Source organism: Phoenix dactylifera, chromosome 2 (genome assembly GCF_051530095.1).
Source record: "Phoenix dactylifera cultivar Ajwa chromosome 2, Ajwa_hap1_PhDact_Kaust_v1.1, whole genome shotgun sequence".
In the NCBI taxonomy this organism is placed as follows: Eukaryota; Viridiplantae; Streptophyta; class Magnoliopsida; order Arecales; family Arecaceae; genus Phoenix; species Phoenix dactylifera.
Window position 1 is genome coordinate 45,110,385 of NC_143191.1, and position 21,160 is coordinate 45,131,544.

General features: G+C 39.3%; 3 protein-coding genes across 9 annotated transcripts; all 3 read right to left on the reverse strand.

Annotated features, from left to right (window-relative positions):
• Positions 1-332: 332 nt before the first annotated feature.
• Positions 333-4,378, reverse strand: LOC103707425 (putative folate-biopterin transporter 2). Of its 3 annotated transcripts, XM_089929077.1 has the most exons (6): positions 3,595-3,718; positions 3,289-3,440; positions 1,966-2,225; positions 1,676-1,771; positions 1,416-1,586; positions 333-1,329 (listed from the first exon to the last, which is right to left on the reverse strand). In XM_089929077.1, exons 2-6 carry the CDS (start codon positions 3,317-3,319, stop codon positions 733-735), a joined length of 1,155 nt encoding a protein of 384 aa, XP_089785203.1. In that variant the 5' UTR covers positions 3,320-3,440; positions 3,595-3,718; the 3' UTR covers positions 333-732. The 3 variants fall into 3 exon arrangements, with proteins under 3 accessions (XP_089785203.1, XP_008790123.2, XP_026660600.1); XM_008791901.6 differs by lacking the exon at positions 3,289-3,440 and having other exon boundaries at positions 3,595-4,378; XM_026804799.4 differs by having other exon boundaries at positions 3,289-4,344.
• A 2,454-nt stretch (positions 4,379-6,832) lies between these two features.
• MAPR2 (membrane-associated progesterone binding protein 2) lies at positions 6,833-7,520 on the reverse strand. Its single transcript, XM_008791900.5, has one exon. It carries the CDS (start codon positions 7,377-7,379, stop codon positions 7,077-7,079), a length of 303 nt encoding a protein of 100 aa, XP_008790122.1. The 5' UTR covers positions 7,380-7,520; the 3' UTR covers positions 6,833-7,076.
• Positions 7,521-8,708: 1,188 nt separating this feature from the next.
• On the reverse strand, positions 8,709-18,260 carry MGD1 (monogalactosyl diacylglycerol synthase 1). Of its 5 annotated transcripts, none has more exons than XR_015975686.2 (9): positions 17,463-18,260; positions 17,168-17,340; positions 13,247-13,408; positions 12,934-13,075; positions 12,570-12,794; positions 12,155-12,222; positions 11,291-11,353; positions 11,133-11,207; positions 8,709-9,031 (listed from the first exon to the last, which is right to left on the reverse strand). XR_015975686.2 is itself a non-coding variant. In XM_088716624.2 (9 exons), the coding sequence occupies exons 1-9, from the start codon at positions 17,982-17,984 to the stop codon at positions 8,925-8,927; spliced, it is 1,548 nt and encodes a 515-aa protein (XP_088572750.2). In that variant the 5' UTR covers positions 17,985-18,260; the 3' UTR covers positions 8,709-8,924. The 5 variants fall into 5 exon arrangements, 4 of the variants coding, with proteins under 4 accessions (XP_088572750.2, XP_038981827.3, XP_038981829.3 ...); XM_088716624.2 differs by lacking the exon at positions 12,155-12,222 and adding an exon at positions 9,238-9,316; XM_039125903.3 differs by lacking the exon at positions 12,155-12,222 and adding an exon at positions 9,190-9,316 and having other exon boundaries at positions 8,890-9,031.
• Between the last annotated feature and the right edge of the window lie 2,900 nt (positions 18,261-21,160).

The following is a 21,160-nucleotide window of genomic DNA, read 5'->3' on the forward strand; positions in this document are numbered from 1 at the left end:
CGTATGATTCGAATTTTTTTTGATGTACCGAGAGTCAGTACACCTCCAGTACTAGTATCGATATGCTTAGCACTGTCTGGTACGGTACAATACGGCATACCATGCTCCATAACAGAATGTATCCTATTTTAGGCATGACTGAACAGAAATCAAGGATATTTGAAGCTTTATAACCTGTAGTTTGATAAGCAGAAAATCAACTGATTCGCACGAATATATATCTACATACCAAAATGTATCATATTTCAGGCATGACAGAACAGCAAACAATATGGGATATTTGAAGACTAATACCAAAATATATCACACTCAATCTGCAAAATAGAACTATATGTACTGCAGAAGAAAAAGATATGGCTCCACTAGGTTAAGAAATCCTTGGTTCTCTTACAGTCAACAGGCAGCTCGAACTGGTGTTTTTAACTCAACAGTATACAAAGGAATTGGATACAAGACAAATCTTTAACAAGAAAGAAATAAAGAATCTTCCCTTATTCAAAGATCATGATATCCTAGTAAAAACAATGAAGTCGAATTCCAGCAGGTTTCTTAACTCTGCTTTACTATCTGTCACCACCATATGGTTCCACAAGTAGCATCCCAGTCTTGTTATTTATGACCAATCAATGCATCTCTGAGCTCATTTGGATGATACATGGGAAAATTTTTGATGGAATCAAAATATCAAGCATGTCTCAAATATGACATATGGGTAATTCTCCTGCTTCACCATCACCTTTTGTTAACAAGTGAGACGAGTTCGATATCAATTGCTGCTGCATCATTAGCTTCCGTGTTATCATTTCCAGTAAGAATGTCAGCAGGAAGAATGGTAGAATTTGGATCAGCATTAGGAACTAGAAATAAAAGAGCTAATGGTAACGCCCTCATTATGTTCCTAATCAATATAGCAGCCCAGAGATTACCGAATTCCACTCGAGTAACCTTAAGCATATGAAGCAGCAGGCCACCACCCCATGATGATGTGAGCAAGCCAGCATTATCCATGGACATAAGCAAAGCAAAAAAGGTGCCTTCAATGCCCTGGGGGCAGAGCTTGGAGCTAAGCACCAGTAGCGGCATCCACTTGAGCCGGCCAACCATTTGAGAAACACACTCATCAATCACAACAAAGAAATAATCAGGCATCCCAAACTTCTGGTTTAGACGAAGTACCAAAATCAAATCCATCATTCCTGATAAACTAGAAAGCAACTGACTCCAGAAAAGCAAGCCACGGAATGGATGATCCTTCAGAACATTTTGGTAGAGCAAAACTCCAAGCAGGGAACCCACTGAACCAGCCGCAAAAATGAAGCCGATTGCACCCTGCATTGAGAGTTTCCAAAATTATGAGGAAGAAGTTGCCTCAATTAAACCCTGGATGTTCCAACAGTCAAAATGTTAAAAAATACCTGAGAGAAAGATGGGCCTGAAGTTGAATCTGTGTACCAATAGAACATTCCTTCGTGGATGTTCAAGCTTAGGGAAAATGACATATACATGTATAAACAAGGCCTCCATACATCAGGGCATCTCAAAGTTGTCCACATAGTTTGGCTGGCTTGCAAAAACTTCTGGTATACCTGATGTCAGAAGGGTTTTTAAGAAGCATGCGTGCCAAGATGCAAAATGAACTGTATTATAAGCCCCAAGGCTGAACAACCCATCTCACCTGTTTATAAGGAAAGTTTGGTGTGTGCGTCTCCTTCAGCACTATTCCAACTGAAAATACCAGTGCAAAAGGGATACCCATCAAACCAAATACCCCCTTCAGGGAAAAAAGGAGGAAGTGAATAATCAGCAAAGAATAAACTCAATAGGAAGACTAAATGTATAATGCATAATTGTAAATAGATAGTTGAAAAGTCGCAAGGATAATCAAATTTCCCTAATCTCACACTTATGATTACAAGCCATAAAATTTTAATGGCAGTCTAAATAGGGATCAAATCAGACGCTAACCTGAGAACCAATTGCATGAACTAGTAAGCCACTGATAGAAAAACCCAGAAGTCTTCCACTGGATGAACTTAATCCACATAAGCTTTGCATGTCAGCAGCAAGTGCAGGGTGATTTTTACTGTTTTGAGCAACACAAGCATCTATAGTCACATCCGCTATAGCCACCCCAGCACTTCCTGCGGTCATGGCCAACAAAGCAAACACAACATGCAGTTTTTGGTGCAGAGACAGCATAAGCATAGAGATAACTCCCAAAAGACCTATATTCACCAAGAAATACTCGTCCTTATTAGAAATAGTAGTGGAAACTAAGATGTTAATGAAGACATATCGAATCATACTCAGATCATGGAAAAAGATATTCAATTTTTATTGACCCAAAATGTATGAAAAGGAGAAAAGATGCGAATATTCAGAAAGATTTGCAGAGGGAGAACAATTATCAAGATCATTTTCTATTTTTTTTTGCTAATATTCGAGTATGTATATTAAACATGAGTAGAACATATATCCTAGACATGAGACATGAAAAGAGTTAAAACTTAAAGAACCACATAATTTGCAAAAGATGCCAATTTAGATCAGAGACAGAAATATTTACATTTAGGTGTCATATGGAACATAAAGATCAGTTTGTCAACGTAAAATTTGAATTATTACATTCACGCTTTTAGGATAATATTAGGAGTGAAGTAAATCTATAATGACAAATTTACAGATCAATGATTAACTCTTCTAGAATACTTCTTTCCCACACTACTAGCAAAAAAGAAATGTCAAAATGCGAAACCCACTCTCTAATAATTGGCAGGTAATGGGAGAAAATAACTGAGATTTACACCAATGCTGCATGTTCACCACCACCTTCTCCAAAGAGCAAATTTGAATTCACATTCTTCATATGTTTCCAACTTGCTGAGTCCTATTGGGAAATTCGACCTCTCATTGGGCCAAGTATGTCTTGATACATTACCAGCACACTCAAGTAACTATTACTCATAATCCTAAAGGCACATATAAAGGAGTTGGAAGCACACATTAAGTACTGAGAGTGGATTCACAAATTAAGGCCCACAAGTGCAGGGAAGAGAGGGACATAACAATTCAGAATTAAGCTCAGGAAAAGATGGCAGGATATAACTCCCATAGCAGTGACCTGTGGTACAGGAAGATGACAGAACAAGTAAGGATACATACAAAACTACTTAAACAAACACAATGTCTATGCTTTGCGATACCAGATATCATAATACGTACATTAAAGAACTCATGAAGCACAAACAGAGAGTCGAATCAAGCACTGCCAAGCTCAGGAAAGCTGACCTGCATTTGTGCAGCTGCTTCCATCCTCCATTTGGGAGGACTCTCTAGGTTTGAGATTTTAGGGTGTTTCGACTCAGGCAAATTCACCTGGTCGTGGTCCCACAGTTTATTCCCAAACAAGAAAAGGGATTTACTCTCAGCAAATCCAAAACCTGGCATTCAATCTCCAGGATCTCAGCAGCTTAGAGAGCGGCAGGAAGATGAAGGCCATTGTATTACTTCAAGAAATTGATAAATCACATGAACCAGCTAACTTCTTAACGGTATAAAAAAAAGCAAACATTATTGTGAGGCTGAGTTGCTTGCCTGCGAGAATAAGATATGGCCGCCTCCGATACCCGGCCATGGGAAGAACATCAGTGAGAAGGCCCCACAGAGGCTTGACAATCCAGGGGAGGGAAGTTATCCCCTGATAGACCTGAGATGCCGATGGCTGCACCTTCTGAACATCCTTCCAGTAGTAATCCGAGGCCACTCTCCAAATGGCGCCGCCCAATCCTTGGTTGATTCCATACACGGTGACCACGCCGAACACAAAGCTCCAATGCATCTCGTCGGCAAGCATTCGGAACCAGCTGAAAGGGGACCATCGGCACCGCTGTTCGACTTCAATAGCTTCCTTCTCCTTTGGAGCGTCGCCGGTCAGTCCAATCGTCTCCTCGACACTCTCCTTGTCCTCAGAAGCCTGAGAAGCCACCAGGGTTCCCATTTGGAAACTAGTGGCTTCTATTTTTTGCCCAGATCTCCTCGAGAAACAAGTTAAAATATGTGCAGAAAACGGAGATCTTTCACTGAGACTCAGCTCGAGTCTTCGCCAAGAACTTGGAATTTATCTAAAAGATTGCATCTTTAGATCCAGATCCCAAAGAAACAATATCCCCTCGAATTGATCCTCCTATCTGGATCAAATCTGCTCGCAAATCTTTGAGATTCAGAAAGGGAAAATAAAAACAAAAAGGTGTTTTTCCGTGAGTTTTTACGCATCCACGAATCTAAAAGAATGCAAACGGACTAAAAAATCCAAAGAAAAGTCGTCTAACTTGCTGAAAAAAATGTGCCAGGACGAGCAGGAGGAAGTCCAAAATAAGACAAACCGGATTTCTTAAACGCGTCGGGAGAAAACTCCAACAAACACCCAGATGCGCACCCAATCATGAACGTGTGGCGGGGAACTTTACGATGGGACCCACCTGTCGTGGAATGGTACAAGGGAGCTCACTTACGGAAGTAGGGCACTAAATTTATCCGACCGGGGTTGCATCTTTCGCCCGAAAGGAGGATTCACCTTGCTTCGCGCGAATCCATCGTTGGATCGCGCAATGATCGCCTCCAGAACTAAATGCAGTGGGACAAATGGAGCGTTTGGAGTGCTTTGCGATCTGCGCGGGCGCGATCCAACGGTCTACGTCGTGAAACAAGATCAATCAATCTTTCGCGCGAAAGATACAATCCGAACCCAAATTTAGCGCATGCGGAAAACGCCAAGTTTCTTCCGTCTTAGTTTATTAATTATTACAGCTTGAGGGCAGAAGCCATTGGGTCCATCTCGTCGGGGCGGGGACTCCCGGGTTCTCTCCTGTGTCTTGATCTGGGGCCGCCGATAAGGTGGTGGCCGTGGCTCCCCTGCTCGTTGACCGGATTGCGATCCAAGGAACAGTGGTGCTGTTTATATTACATAGCCATTGTTTTGTTCATTATTTCCTAATGTTTCCTAAGATGCCGTTGGATTGATTTTTCTTCCTTCCAATTGTTAAGCTTGCTATCTCTCAAGTATCTTGGATGCACCAAGTTATGTCAAATTAAATTTACAGGTCTTCCAAGACACCATCTCATCCGGATTTTTGTCGCACTGTTTTCTTTTGTGTTATATATGCATTTATTTTTCAAGTGATTCACATCGTCAAGTATACCCTTCCAAATTTCATTCTGATCAAATGATCCACGGCAGTTAATACATTTTATATGAAAAGTAAATAAAATACTTTATATGAAAATTAAATGGTGAAAAATCATAAAGATGGATGAGTCAATGTACAACCACCATAGTACATAAACCCAAGCAAAAGTATTTATAGGACAGTAGTTACATTTACACAAAGCAGTCAAAGTTATATGTTTAAAATTATTAAAGCAGGTAGTTTATCAAAGAACCATAATCCATGATGGTATGGCTCTAGATCCAAATGGACAAATAAATTAAAAACAATGTTGACAAACAACAAAATGAAGGAATAACAGACAAGAATAGATATCTTTCTTGGGCATCGAAGGTGATTGAAAGCACCCATCTTACATCACTCAAAATTACCTCATCATGAAAATCACACACCCAAAAAAAAAACAAGAACGAGACAAGGATATATGAAAACTCCATATCATCAACGATAGCAATATCCCTCGTTAATAAATTCATTAGACTTTTTCAGTTTCAATTCATGTGGTTGAAAACCGTGGTCGGCTGGATTCAGGATGGCTCCAGTAGCATAAGAGAGGACCATCTTCTGCTTCGGGATATTTGGGTAATGTTGAGCCACGGGATGGCCTTTCATGGGGCCGTGGACTGGGTGGCTTCGTATGTGGCTAGTCATTCCAGTGGTACCCTGTAGGTTGGGGAGGCAAGCTGCCTAGAGCGCCCCGAGACGTTTTATTTTCTGACTTTACTGGATGTATCCGTACTAGAAATGTATGAATCACCGTTTCAGCCAAAAAAAAAAAAAACACTCGTTTATTTATCTCCCTATCTTACTGTGTGGCCATAGAAGGGTACCAAAATTCGACCTTCAGTCATCCTTCAGAATATTTAAGCCTTATCTGCTGATATCATCCTCTTTTACTGTATTTTTATACACTTTCATAGTTCAATTAAATATCCAGATACTTGACTTCGAAACGGCAATAGATCATCTGGAAAATGGAACCAAATCATCTGACCAATTTTTGGAAAAATAGTTTAAACGTTGGCCCCTAAAGCAATATTTCTAATGCTAGAAATTCATTATTTACCAACAAGTGATTTCTATGCTTGTGACTGCTCCCTATGGATTAGCGTTGTCGACCAAATATTCATCAAAGAAGACAAAATTCTTTCTTGGCAACTACCAATACACCCTCCCAACTTGTCTAAGACATGTTTTTGCCAATAGAGTTAAACTATTTCTTGACTAATAAAAATCTCACCAATTGTTCAGTCATCACAATTAGCGAACCCTTTGAACAACAAAAAGGTTAATACTTCTTTAGAAATCCACGTCACAGGTAGATACTCACAACTAGGATGATGAGACGTACGAAAGAGCAACAAAATTCTCTCCTTATTTACCTCCCAACAAGATCATTAATCATAACTATAACTAAACATACATTCAAGGATCAAACCAGGCACGGTGATAAATCAAAAGGTAGTTTAAACTTTAATAACTTAATAAATCCATACGACCATCCATCACTTAATTTTGATAAAAATGCACATATTCAACTTGCTAAATCAGTCAAAAACCGTCAACAGGCATCAATTCAGGAATCCTATATGCAAATCAAGCCCCAATTAGTAAAAAGTTAGGTTTTTATTATGTATAGATCGATAATTATTCGGATTTCAAGAGAGGAGGCGATTCCACACAATCTACGCTTATTTGATCAAATTTCATACATAAAAACCCACCTCCCTACATAACGCAAACAAGATAAAACCCATTGACAAGCATTAATCGGCAGTAGCCACACGAAATCAAACCTCGATAAGTAGAAAGTTCCATATTTCATGCTGGGATCGATAGATTGAAGGGATTTCAAGATGCGAGGTGGCCGACGACGGGGTACTTGGCCTGGAACTTCTTCTCCCAGTCCTGAAGGACGCCCATCTCCTTGTCGGAGAGACCGTCGAGGTTGCCGCAGACGTCCTCCTCGCTCTTGCTCATCTTGGCGAGCGCCCGGCTCGCCTCCCTGCCGGCGAAGACGGCGTAGGGGCCGCCGGGGCCGTAGAAGCCCTTTCCGGAGCTCACGTCGTAGACCGTTCCCCGGATCGCGATGTAGACGGGCTTGCTCGAGTCCGAGCCGTCGAACCCCCTCAGCTGCTGCGCCGTTAGCTCCATCCGCTTAGAGACTTGAGCCACAGATGGAAGGAAAGGTGGAAAAAACGAGAATTTTAGAACGAGAGATGGTGGAAAGATGAGGTGCCAGGAGGCTGGAGTCGTGAATCGTGAAGGGAAAGCCCTGACCTAAAAATTCCGATGGTTTTTCATTGGCGGTTAAAAAAAAAAAACAGCATGCCCTAATTTTTGGCATAAATCTTAAGGGATGTTGGAATAATCTTGAATGTACCCATGGTAGATTCGCGGCAAGAACAAAACCGATCTCAAACCTAAATTGAGTATATATAACTTTTCACAACTTTTACCTCAATTTTTACTCTAGTTACACCACTTGTGAGGAAGATTTATATTGACATGATGTTTACATATTATTTTTTCAGTTGATTGATTTTTTTTTAATTTTAAAAATATTTAATTTAAAAAAAACAAAAAATAGTTATTATATTTTTATTATTATTAAAAATTTGATTTGTTATATTTTATATCTTTAATTTTTATTTTAATTTATATTATATAATATTCTAAAAATTATTTATTTATTTAATTTGTATGTAAAAAATTAATTTTTGCAACCTTGCCAACCTGAACCATCCAGCTTATTACCCATCTTGCCCCACCCTAATACGAGTATGAGATATATATGGGTAATGTTCTACCCGACGCATACCTAACCTGTTGCCATCTTTAAACTCATGATACTCTAAACTTCATCATTCATCCATTTCAAAGCGGCCAATATATGATTCCATAGCGAGTTTGTATGAAAGAAGATGAATCTTTCTTTAGTGCAAAAGATAGACCAGGACCGTTTTATTTATTAGCGCAGTACATGACATAGACTCAATGCGGAGAATCCACGTAAAGACGAAACAATAGCCACTCGACTTGCCGGCACAAGCAAAACAACGACGGAAATGAGCCATAATCAGGCAAAGCAATGAATCAAAAGAAAACACCGTGAAATTGAGCAAGAGTGATGCCATGAACATAATGCTATGCAAGAGATACCAAGGAAGAAGCTGAGGGGAGAAGGGAAGCTACAGTGCCAGTGGGTGGGCAAGCCCACATAGGCCATTGCGAGTCCAACCATTTGTCGTCCTTCTAAAGCCTAAGCCATCACTGGACCACTGTTGGTGATGGAGGTGCAGCAGAGTTTGACTTGCATAGGAAGAAGATAGAGCAGAAGAGTAGCAGCTGAGAAGAGCTTCCCTAACCTAGCTTATCAACAATTGAAGTCTTTCCATTAGATGAGAGATCACAGATATAATGCCTCCATTCATGTGCAATGCACGTGCCAACCATACAAGTAGGAATATAGTACCATAACCAGAGAGAGAAAAGAAATATCATTAGAAAGCTTGTAGAAAAGCCACTGTATTAAAAAAATAAACAATTCTCAACATTGGCGCATAAACTCAAGTTGCACATGAGTACTGTGGTACAAGATTTTTTTGTCTGACCAACTCATGAAGATCATGAACAATCTTAAAAACAGCATCTGGTCGCGCTAGTTTTAAGCAATTCTGTGACATGGCTTTGAGTTCTTCAGATCTTGGACCAAACCACTCGGCAACTATCTTTGCTATCTCTTTCGGTGACTTTGAGAACTTCCCGCATCCATTTTCCACTACGTAAGGAACATTGCCAACTTCCTGTCATGCAAACATTTGATACTACTTAAGATACCAGTTCCATTTTGGAGAAAAATAAATTAAGTTTACAGGAAAGATCAAATGAATTATCTGAATGAAAAAAATGACTTGAATGTTAAAAAGAAAAATAAAGCTTATGTATTCTAGTATATTTATACAGCAGTCTGATGCTCTAGAAAGGCATGTGATTTTGCATTTCCCGTAACTTCCACAATGAACTCCCATGTCAAAGTAGACAGTAAATAATCCTCTAGTGAAGTTGGGAAAAATCACTTGGCCGGCAAACTGGAGTTTCGATGAATTAGCTAGCTTACATCTTAACATAACAGGCAGTCAATATGGAGCAAACAATTAAGCTAGACAACAAGAAGAATATCCTTCACCGAACGAAGCTTTATGAAGGCAAGTAAAACTGATGGCAAAGTGACCTCACACCCTCGGCAATACAAGCTAGGTCTGACACTGACGCTCAAAGAATACAAACTTCTCAAGATAGATGACAGTTAACTGAGTCTGGATGTTTGAGCATTCAAAATCATGCTTATTACTTCTTTTTTTTTCAAAATCATGCTTATTACTTCTTTTTTTTTAATTTTAATTTCCTTTCTATAGTTTTGGCTAAGATTCAAAAGTTCTATTTAACAGGAAGTATTTGACTGCTTTGAAGGAGAACCAAAGAGAACAGAGAGAGAGAGGGTGGGGGGGGGGGGGGGGAATTATGCACTGGAGAAGTTATTCTAGACGTGGATCTCATGATTTTTGGTTCTGTTTTCCAAAGATTCAAAATACAACCATGTGAACTTGACCCATCCTAGGTGTTTACAGGAAAACCAATGGTTTTGACTTGACCAATCCTAGGTGTTTACAGGAAAACCAATGCGCAATCACAAATTCTATGGTTTTGACTTGACCCATCCTAGGTGTTTGCGGGAAAACCAATGGTTTTGACTTGACCCATCCTAGGTGTTTACAGGAAAACGAATGCGCAATCACAAATTCTATGGTTTTGACTTGACCCATCCTAGGTGTTTACAGATTTTATGGTTTTGACTTGACCCATCTGCGTCTGGATGTTTGAGCACTCAAAATCATGCTTATTACTTTTTTTTAAATTTCATTTTCCTTTTTATTGTTTTGGCTAAGATTCAAAAGTTCCACTTAACAGGAAGTATTTGACTGCTTTAAAGGAGAACCAAAGAGAACTGAGAAAGAGAGAGGGAAAATTATGCACTGGAGAAGTTACTCTAGACATGGATCTCATGATTTTTGGTTCTGATTTCCAAAGATTCACAATACAACTATGTGAACTTGACTTTCAAAATCATGCGCAGTCACAAGTTCTATGGTTTTGACTTGACCCATCCTAGGTGTTTACAGGAAAACCAATGCTTCCAATAAAGCTTGTGAGACATGCAGAACAGTTGCATTCATTTTCTAGGATGCTTTTGGATGGAAACAGTCCATTTAGCAAAATAGATGTCCCGATTCCCTCGGCCTTCCACAGTTACGTTTCCAACAAATTTTGTGCCAGTGTAATTCCTGCATTATTAGGTAACAATGTGTTTATATTTGGCCGTCTTAAGCTGTGAATTGGAAGCAAAATCTGGTGCACCAGGGCACCACAAAGAAGAAGGCATCTAAAGCAAGCCAAGAACCATGATCATCATCATAAGAGACAAAGCTAGAAAACTACACAGTAGGGCGAGAGTGGTGCTGTTTTGAGATAATAAAATCTAAACCTGGTAGTTAAACATCAAACTGAGTCGTAAGAATTAAAATAAAATGGTGTTTCATCCAATAATCAAGCAAATATGCGAATTAGATGCCGATCAATTTCCACAAATATTTGTAAGAGAAAGCCACAAATGCACCTGACAGAGTTACTTTCTGTATGAGGAGAATACTTTTGGCTGTCAATTTCCATCACACACACAAAATATATAGTACTAAGATAAATTATGTGAATGCTACATGGTTGACATCATGTAACAGCAGAACCAATGAGCTCAAACTTGTAGTAAATAACAGCATCATGTGGCTTACTCTAACATGCCCCGACACAAGCCAAGAATAGACCCTTATTCAAGAAGTCATAACTTACCTGCCCTGCAATGTAATCATTTAAAATAATAGGAAGACCGCGAATCATGGATTCTGCAATGGTCCCTGGTCCTGCCTGTGGATGAGAATTTGAGCACATGCAATAAAAAATGAATTGAAGTTGCATGTTAGAAATCTAACAAATTTATAGAATAATACCTTTGTGATAATGCAGTCGCATGCACCCATGCAGTCTTCCATTTTAGTAACAAAACCTTTTACCTGGATTTCAAAAACAAAATTGCCGGGAACAAAGAGGTGAAATGTGGAAGACATAAGAATCAACAAAAGCAGCATCCGTTGAGTTCAAAAAAATTACAGTAGCAGTCAGTTCAATAGTAATCATGCACAGAGAATTTTAAGTTTGCTTGTATATTAAGTAGTAGATGTTTAAAATAGCCAAAATCCAATGGCAGTGATATATAGGAGGAAACTAAGCAAACACCAAAGAAACTTTTCTATGAACAATATGAAAGCACAATGTTATTTGTTCCAACATTGACAACTCAAAAAGAATCAGTAAATTGCAGCAAGCCGGGTCAGCAGCAGCCCCTTGGCATACAACATTGCTTCTTCTTGAAATCACACTCCTGCAGCATATATAACTTAATAGCATTTATAATTTTATGACATGGTGCAACCAAGAGACATCTAATTCTAGAACCAATTTTTATTTTATATGACCTACATAAGAGGAAAACTAATCCTAACCACTTTGTAAATGACAAAAATTACAACGGATATGCAAATGTCACTCGCTGGGTCTTATGTGAAGGTTCAGCCTACATGCCAAGAGCTCATGCAACCTGTCAGCTGGTGTCCATGCAACAGCAAATCAAGGCTATTTTCTATAAAAAGAGTAACCTCGCCTCTTTAGTAAATTATAACAACACTTGGTGGACACCTTCTCAACTTGCCACTTAACCTAGTTAACAGTTGAGTAAATATGAATGACACTAGCAGCAAGAACTAACAACAATGCAGCAATGCCTATGAATGGAATTTTGCTCTCTTTCCATGTACCTGACTTTCTTGTGAAGATTGAAGATGACAAATCTGAGAACCAAACCACTGATTAAGACAGTATTCCCCTGGACAATGATAAACTTAGTCACAAAGCTCACTGCACAGAGGACTTAATCCTCTATTTAGAATCTTAGCTAGGCATTGATATGATGCAAATTTATGCAATCATATACTTGGCACCTTAAAACCAAGAAAAAGAAAAAATTAATACATTATCCTTTAACATTTATTTTTTGTCAGAGGCTGCATTTTCACAGTTCCTCGCATAAAATGTCTGCTGTCCAGAAGAAAAGCAAGAATTATTATCTTCCTCAACATGATTAAATAACAGAATCCATCTTATGTAAAGTATTGGATGGTGTGAGTAATCTGAACAATTGTGCAAGCAGATATCTAAGTTCGATTAAGATACCTGAACAGGAACTTTCCAATCAGTTGACTGCAACCTGTTGTAAAGCCTTTTATTCCGGCCACATATGACAAGGATCTGACCAATGGGTTGTCCGAGATTCTCATCATATAATGTATTTCCAAGTGCCTGAGCAGTAGCCTCAATGGGACCCATGCCTTCCCCTCCTCCCATCAATAAAACAGCAGGTAAATCCTCATGCATTCCTAACTCTCTTCTCAATATATCCTGATGACAGATGAAGAAAACAAAATCTGAAGAACCCAATGAAGCATGATCCAGAAATTGACCAAAAGGAGATTCAATTCCAAGTATAAAAAATATTTGTTGATAAAGTACCAATACTCATGATAAAAGAATTTCATACTTTTGGTCGGACTGGTTTAACAAAAGAAGGACGCACTGGAAGGCCATAGACCTTTATCTGGGAAGGCTGCAGTCCAGCTTTTAATGCCCTCTTTGCCACCTCAGTAGAAGGGCAATAACATCTCGTTACAAGCTTGTGAAACCTAAGGCAAATATTGACAGAAAAATCATTTCACTGAACGAACATGAATCAGTAATAAGAGACTGTAACAAGTTGCATCTCATATAAGTTTTCTTTAAGAGAACAGGAAACAAAAAGGACAAAGCTTTTTCATTTAACATCAAAATGATGCCATGTTATAGGACCAACCTACCATGTTGGATGGCAAGTGCTAAGATCTGTGACAACTGTGGTAAATACGATCTTCTTTAGCAAACCTTTTGCCCTGAGGATTCTAAGAGGAACGTGCTGCATCAGAGGATGTACACTGATAATAATATCTGGCTGGTATTTCATCAGTCCTTTTGCAACTTCCCTGTATAAACAGCAGAAAATTATCATGATATCGTCAAAGACCTCTTGGTTAAGAAGTACTCGCTTCTTAGGCTCCTATGGTGTTAATATCGGTCACATTAAGCCCAAAATAACTTCATCGGAAAAAAAAGTATTACTGAACAGATGAGTTTCTGCAACATAGTCATAATAATAATGTTCTTGACAATAAAAAGACAAAGAAACTTTGCTTCACTATTGTTCCTTCAAATTGCAAGTCCCCACAGACATGTGCAATCTTCATTAAAATATGTCAAAAGGTACAAACTCTGACATTTAGCTTTAACTCCAAAGAGCATTGGTTTTTCTCCATCAAATGTCCATAATATTTCAACTAAAACAAACCAGCTGACCAAGTTTAAATGCATCATCCAATGCCTTGATTAACTTATGTTGTCTAGAAATTGTTTTAACAAATGATTAAGTAACCGCATAATGCATATGTAGTATGCCGGCTGGTTATGCAGTCATTTTTAAAAATATTTAAACATAAATAAAATATATTAAATGCACAAAAAACAGTAATATAATAGTAATATTTTTCTGGATAATTAATAGCAATATTAGTAACAATAACAACTAACAACAGTGACTACTAATTATTACTTAATACCTACTATTAATAGCAACAATTATAATATAATTAATATATTACTGATATCCATATCATGTCCATTTGAAACCCTCATCAAACCTTATAAACAACCTGGACCTGTTCCATCCACATAGACTCACATAAGAATGGGCTTCCAGATGACTCTAAATGGAGCACCTTTCAACCCATATGTGGTATAACCACAATAAATAATCGTACATAGGTGATGCAGTTGGATCAAGGGTTCACATCTGCATACACTGGGCACGTATGCAGCTGCATGCACTGCATTTTAAACCATAATTGTTACATCAATTAGTAATAGCTCATTAAATCAGTGAATGGGTTCACTTTTTCATTAACAAATTGGTACAGCCAGATCCTATCGCCTATTCTCCTCCAATAGGTTATCTACATAAACAGATACAGAGTCAGTCTCCACTTCTCATTTACAAATCAGTAAAGCAAGCATCCTGTACTTCAAAAATAGGTATGTCTACAAATAGGTCAGTGGCAGTAAGCAAATTCCATTCATAATACTCAAAAGCAAAAGAAATTCGACTTATCCTTTTCTCCTCATACTCTTATGCTGATCTCTTTCTCTACAACTTACTATATCACTTGGTTCATTGATGATATGCAGCACTCCAATAGGCCACCGCATATTTCTTTGTCCATTTTTGAAATATTCATCTCTTATTTCCTGTATGTGTAGCTGTGCATGTGTTTTTTGTATAGCATTTGTTATGTGTCACATGTTGCCTTTGAAAGGATATATAGAAAGATGGAAATTAAATAATTAAAAAAATTGATAGGTAAGGGCAAAATCTTAAACTTCAATATCCAGTGTATCTGGTATATGGTTGGCAATTTATAAGCAATAATTAAGTATACATCACTCATTTTTTGTTTTGGGCCCACTAAAAGGTTTGTGCTAGCATGTTGATCCCCCTTTCCTCACTTCTTTTAAAGTATCAATTCTCAATATCTACACATTATGGATTTCAACTCCATTTGTTACTCCTTGTTTTTCATCCTGTATAGAATGTTTTTAGAACCGGACCAAACCGGCCGGTTCGACCAATTAAGCCAGCCGGTTCAACCACCGGGAAACATTCGCCTATCTAGTATGGTTCAAAAATACTTTAAATTTGGTCAAAACCCAGCCAGGAGAATCGGACGAACCAGTCAAGCTGGTCAGACTGGCCTGGTTTCCATATGTTTTCCCTTTTTTGTTCACCCTGGGGCTGACATAATCCGGTAATCAACCCATCCTTCATTGAACACTTCAACAGTTCAACCCATCCACCAGATCCCAATCCTCTTCCATCGTCTTCTTCCACCAAATCTCAGTCTCCACTCTCCACCCATCAGGTCACCGAATCCCTACATCAATCCCCGCCTATGGTCCCGACTGCCCCACCGGACCGGAAGCCCGCAGTCCCAGTTGACTTCGAAGAGGAGGAGAATAAGACACCGGATCGGCACCTCAAACTCATCGTCGAAGGTTCTATTTTCAAGCCGAACTGAAGAAGAATAAAAGAAGAAAAAAATCAATAAGAAAATCAATAGAAGTTACTAACTTGGAAATCAATTTTCATTTATAAAGCTAAAGATTCCGTTATGTGGTATAGATCTTGAAGCACTATTTCTGCATCTCCCTGACCAAACCCTCCTACATTGGGATTGGTTGTTAATGGTTGATCAAGCTTGATGGATTCACCCTCTAAAACAAGAAGTTCTGGTCCTGAAGGTATAATATCAACCACTTGATGTCCATCTGATGCATCAACTATGGTTATTTCATATCCTCCTTTTTCTTCACGTACTATTCTGCTTACCATACCGACTGATGTAGCATTATAGACTGTATTGTCACTCTTGCTCCCATGAGGATAAATCTGACCCCCCCCCCACTTTCTCCGGGAGGAGAATAAGACACTAGATCAGCACTCGATCCCGGGCCACCCTCTCCCTTCTCCCATCTCCATTTCATTTGATTCTTTCCCTTTCATCACGACGGCCCTTTCATTTGACTCTTTCCCTCTCCTATTTTGATCCGAAGACTTCTCGCAATTTTTCTTTGCATGAGAGAATTGGATTTAGTTTTCTTTCTTTTCAGTCTTCTTGAAACAACAGAAAAATTAAACTAGGCATCTTCTTTTCCGATCTAAGAGAAAAATAGGGAGTTTCAGTCCAATTTTGATGGAAATTAAGGTTTTTGTTTACTTGAATGCATAAAGTTTCAGTCCATTTTGTTTAGTTAAAATTAGCCCAATTTGAGATTTTTTTTTACTTAGTTTCAGTCCGTTAGCCCATATATACGATGTATAAGTTATTTGTTTTTGTACAAGAATTGATGAGAATTTGTTAAAAATGCTTTAATTTTGTTGATGGGTTAATTGATAGCCAACATTCCTGCCAATAGTTGTCATTCATGCACAATAACTATCTGGATGAACCTAGTGGTTCATATTTGATATAACTTCCTGACTGGCATAAAGTATGACACTAGTTCAACACCACAAAGTATGCTGCTAGTTTTTCCTGACTGTCATTCACTAGTTTTTTGGGAATTTTTCCTTATTTTTTCTTATTTTCCTATTTTTTATAATTTTTGAAAAATAAATATGTAAACACCACTGTGATGTCACCATTCGCACCGGCCGGTCGGACCAGTGCGACCAATCGACCGGGGAACTGAACAGCTTGCCAGTTCACTGTTCCAATCCAGTTTTAAAGACATTGCTATATCAATCCCATCCCTGATCCTCTAATACGCTCCTTTATCCTTCAAAACTCAAATTGGTAAATGCCCCTATTTTAGTCTAATCCTATGACATCAGCATACCAAATTCATCATGAAGCCTCCTCCCGTCAATTTGTTCCTGCAATTATAATTACTTAATCATTCACAACTTTGCAGCTATTGATACAGCATGAATATCCACCAAATAACTTATGATTTTTGAGTCTTGGGAATTCCTAATTATCATTACATAATCATCAGCATCCTCTTCTTCCTTCTTTTATTCTGGACCATCAAAATTCATTCACACAGTGAAATTGCAACCATCCAAAACAACAGAAACACCAAAGTAACATTTTTATAGAATAAGGAAGGGGGTGATCCAAAGATCTGCTCACCGAGCTATGAATGTCGAAGTTGCGGCAAAATGGGGTTGATGCACTAACCGTGGGACGCTCCCATAGTACGTCATTTTCCACAAAGTCCCATGCTTTACCAAGAAATTGTAGCTCCTGGGCAATTGGTTGAAAGGCCAAGGTGTGTGGTCGGTCCATAAATCCGTAACAAACACCTGCACGAAATCACGTATCAAAAGTCAGCAAAGCAACAGCCATATCGACAAACAAAAAGAACGCACAAGTTCACACCCATACAAAATCAAGTCAAGAATATACGGCAGCATATTGAATCAACCTGGTACTCGTCACCGAATTCTTGATTGAAAGCCGCCTTAATGGCCTCGGCCGAAGCCCGGTGGCCACCGCCAGTATCGCTCATCAAGATCAAAACTTTCTTGGGCGCCTCAAGCTCCACGCCATTAACGGGCACCCCATCGTCTTCCACGACAACAGGTCCCTCTTCCCCCAAAGGGGGCTCCGCGGTATCATTAGGCGGTACCCCGAGCCCAATGGAGGCGAACCCTATCGGGGGGCGGTCGCAGTGAATTCGAACAAAGCGATTGAATTCGCTCCAGAGTCCATGGATCTTCAAAGAGCTACTCGAGAGCCGACAGGAGGCGGCCGCCCGGTAGCTCCGCCTCGGGGCCAAAGGAGGGCGGACGAAGCCATCGATGTAGGAGGAGTTCAGGGGAATTGGGGCGGGCCGGGTGGGGATAAAGGGGGATGGGGGGGATTTGGGGTCGGAGGAGAGGCATCGGACGCGGGAGAGGAGGTCGAGGAGGGTGAAGGGCTCTTGGGCGATCGAAGAGGGCGGCATGGATTCGAGGAAAAGGACATGGGGTTTATAGGGTTTTAAGGGCCGAGAAAGAGAGTTTGGAACAGAAATTAACGCGATGGAGTCATGAGGGGAGTCTCGCGAGGAGAGAATGAAAAGGGTGGGGGTTAGCCGTTGGGATCAGAGAATTTGGGGATGGAAGACGAGCCACAGGTTTTGTGATGGGTTTTTGGTGTATGAGTTATGAAAGGAGAATGGGAATGATGAGAATAGGAGACACTTGGCTTTTTGGAGCTATTTGTATTCTCTTGGAAATATACACCATTCCAAGGCGAGTACTTTAATTTATTCTATTTGAAAACAAAAATTTGTTTTTTTTTTTTTTGTTTTGTTTTGAGAAAGCAGCACTAATGGATCTAAATGATGATGTAAAAGTGACGCGGTTACGGAAGTGTACTGAGACATGTACATGTACTATGATGTATTGGGACACCTTGACCAAAAAGTAAAATAATATCGTGACATATGTTTTAAGTTATAAAAAAAAAACAAGCACGTTGTCATTCCAAGGCAATTTAGGTCTTTTACCATCTTCAATGCCAAAAAAACAAAAACTTTCAATGCCAATATTTGGTATTTTGTCTGCAGCACAACCGGAGGATTGGTCATTTTTATTAAAAATTTAAGAAGATTTATATTAGAAAAAAATTTATTTGAAAATTTTAATTTAACTATACCATTTTGTCAATTTCCAATTAGAAATCGAAGAGAGCGCAATTACTTACACATATTAATACTATTTGCATTAGTTTATTAGTCTAATAAAATGGTATAATAATCCAGAACTTTATCGAAAAAAACTAACCAAGAAGATGTTTTCTTGAATTTCTTAGCTCTATATAAGCATTCAAGATTTATCTAGTATATAGTTAATATAGGACTAAATATATACTCACATATTTCCACACATACTCCGCCCACCCCGTCGCTAAGCCCTAATGTCGTTAGCAATATAAGGGTCCAAATCCATCAAAATCTAATTATATATACCATAAATTCAATTATAAACATCGCAGTGAATCCACAATCAATCCAAATAGGCCTATGCTGCAAGTGTTTTCCAATCTCCAAAGGCCATAAAAAATGATGGAGTATATGAGGTTCCATGCAGCATATATATAGCCCCATCAGCTATACACTAGATAGATCTTAAGTACTTATATTGGGCAAAAGAACTCAAATAATACTTTTTAGCTGTCTATTTTGGATGGATTATGGATTAGTACAAATGATATTGAGTTTATCGCCATGTTTCTTCAGAAAAAAATAAAAAGTAAATAAAAAAAATTGTTGCTATGTTGCCTTTATCGCGCCTCAATCTTTACCAACAACAACCCCAATAACAACATCAAGCACCGGCATTCATGAAGCCACTGAATGTTTAGCATGATAGCCCCTTGTATATCATTATAACAACCTAAATGGTAACATCAAGTACTAGCTTTTGTGATGCCACCAAATGGTTAGCTTGGTAGCCCCTTGCACAGCCTTATTGTCTTGTAACCTAAATCTTAATAATTCGCGATCTTAAAGTTAATAACATTCCAACCAGGAATATTCACTACACCTAATTGAATGCCTTATAAGAATCGGTATTAAAATCAAACACCTTTTTTTGGCTTTTTTTTTGGATACGTGCTGCATCTTTTCTTAACATCGAAACTATTTCCCTATGATTCGTATGACGTATTATGTGCTATTCTAATCTTGTTGGTCTCACTCATTGCTTTGGTATCCAAAAGATGTAATTCTTTGTATAAACTTTAATTTAAATAGATGCTTTATCAACAAGGAGCATATATATACAAGTGATTTTCACCTACATTTGCCACGTACGCCTACTGCGTATCCCCTTCTTCAAGTGTGCCATGTAAATTCACAAGTTGATGTAGTTGGTTAGAACATATGTATGCATGTAATTTTCATGAGATGCATTCCTCATGACAGGTTACAGCAACTCTGGCAGTCTCTCTGGGAACAAATGACATCATGCATCATATAATGCCTTCTTTTATACACTTACAAAAGAAAGACATCAAACATCATCCAATGTGCTCTCAACCTTGTCTGGGTTTACAAGATTTGTCCACAGAATTCGCATCCCGAAGGACCAAAAAGCATAAGAAAGTGCTGCCTCTATTTTAATACGTGGCTAATTGTCTAAAATTCAGGCTCTTTAAGCCTTAAATAAGTTGTATGACAGCAAGAAGTTTTTGAGAGCCATGAGTTTACTTCCCATGAAATTTTTTTTTTTTTTTTTTTTTTACTAAGGCGGATGGATTATACTTGACGAGAACGGATACACTCAATAAAATCGAAAAACAAAATACCTCGAAGTGCCAGGAACAACTCTCCATCTCCAGCCCACAGGGTACTACCGGAGTGACTAGCTATATAAGTAGCCACCCAGTCTGAAGCCCCATTAGCTTCACGGAACACACGCTTGGCCTGGAAGGCCCCTCCAGCCCGCACCATTGCCCAAATATCTCGGAGCAAAGGGTGGGCACTATCATTACCCAACTGATGACCATGGCCGAATCTCCCTCCAGGACGATGGAACTTGCCCGTAAAACACACCGAGCATGACGAAGGCCCGCTCGAGCGGCCCTCAGCTCCACACTCGAAACTGATATGTCGAAGAGTTGACTGCCCCTTGCAGCCACGACTCTGGCAGACGGATCCCGAATAACAAAATCTGTGTTGCTCCTCGTACCTCCATCCAAGACAGACCCATCGAAGTTGATCTTGAGGGAGCTCGAGGGTCGGAGCTCCTAGGTGAAAAACACCATACGGAATGCTGCCAAAGCAGAATGAGAACCCCAAATGTCTCAAGCTGTCAAGGCCCCTTTGACAGGTATGATGTGACTAAGCTCCGCCGCCTGTACACGGGCACTTTCCACCACAAGTCTCGGTGACATACTGCATTTGCCAAGGGTTCAAGCGTTCCTAACCAGCCAAATTTGATAGGACATGCAAATTACCCGAACCACCTCCTAGCGAAGCAGAGGGGACTCCGAGCATCGGTGCATGGTCTGCAGGAATTGGTCCCTCCAGCCACAAACCTCCCGTGGGATTCCCGCTAGTCGCCAAGTCGCCCTATTCCATATGCACTGAAACAAGGCGTGGTCCATTATCTCGTCCACACCACAATCCCCACA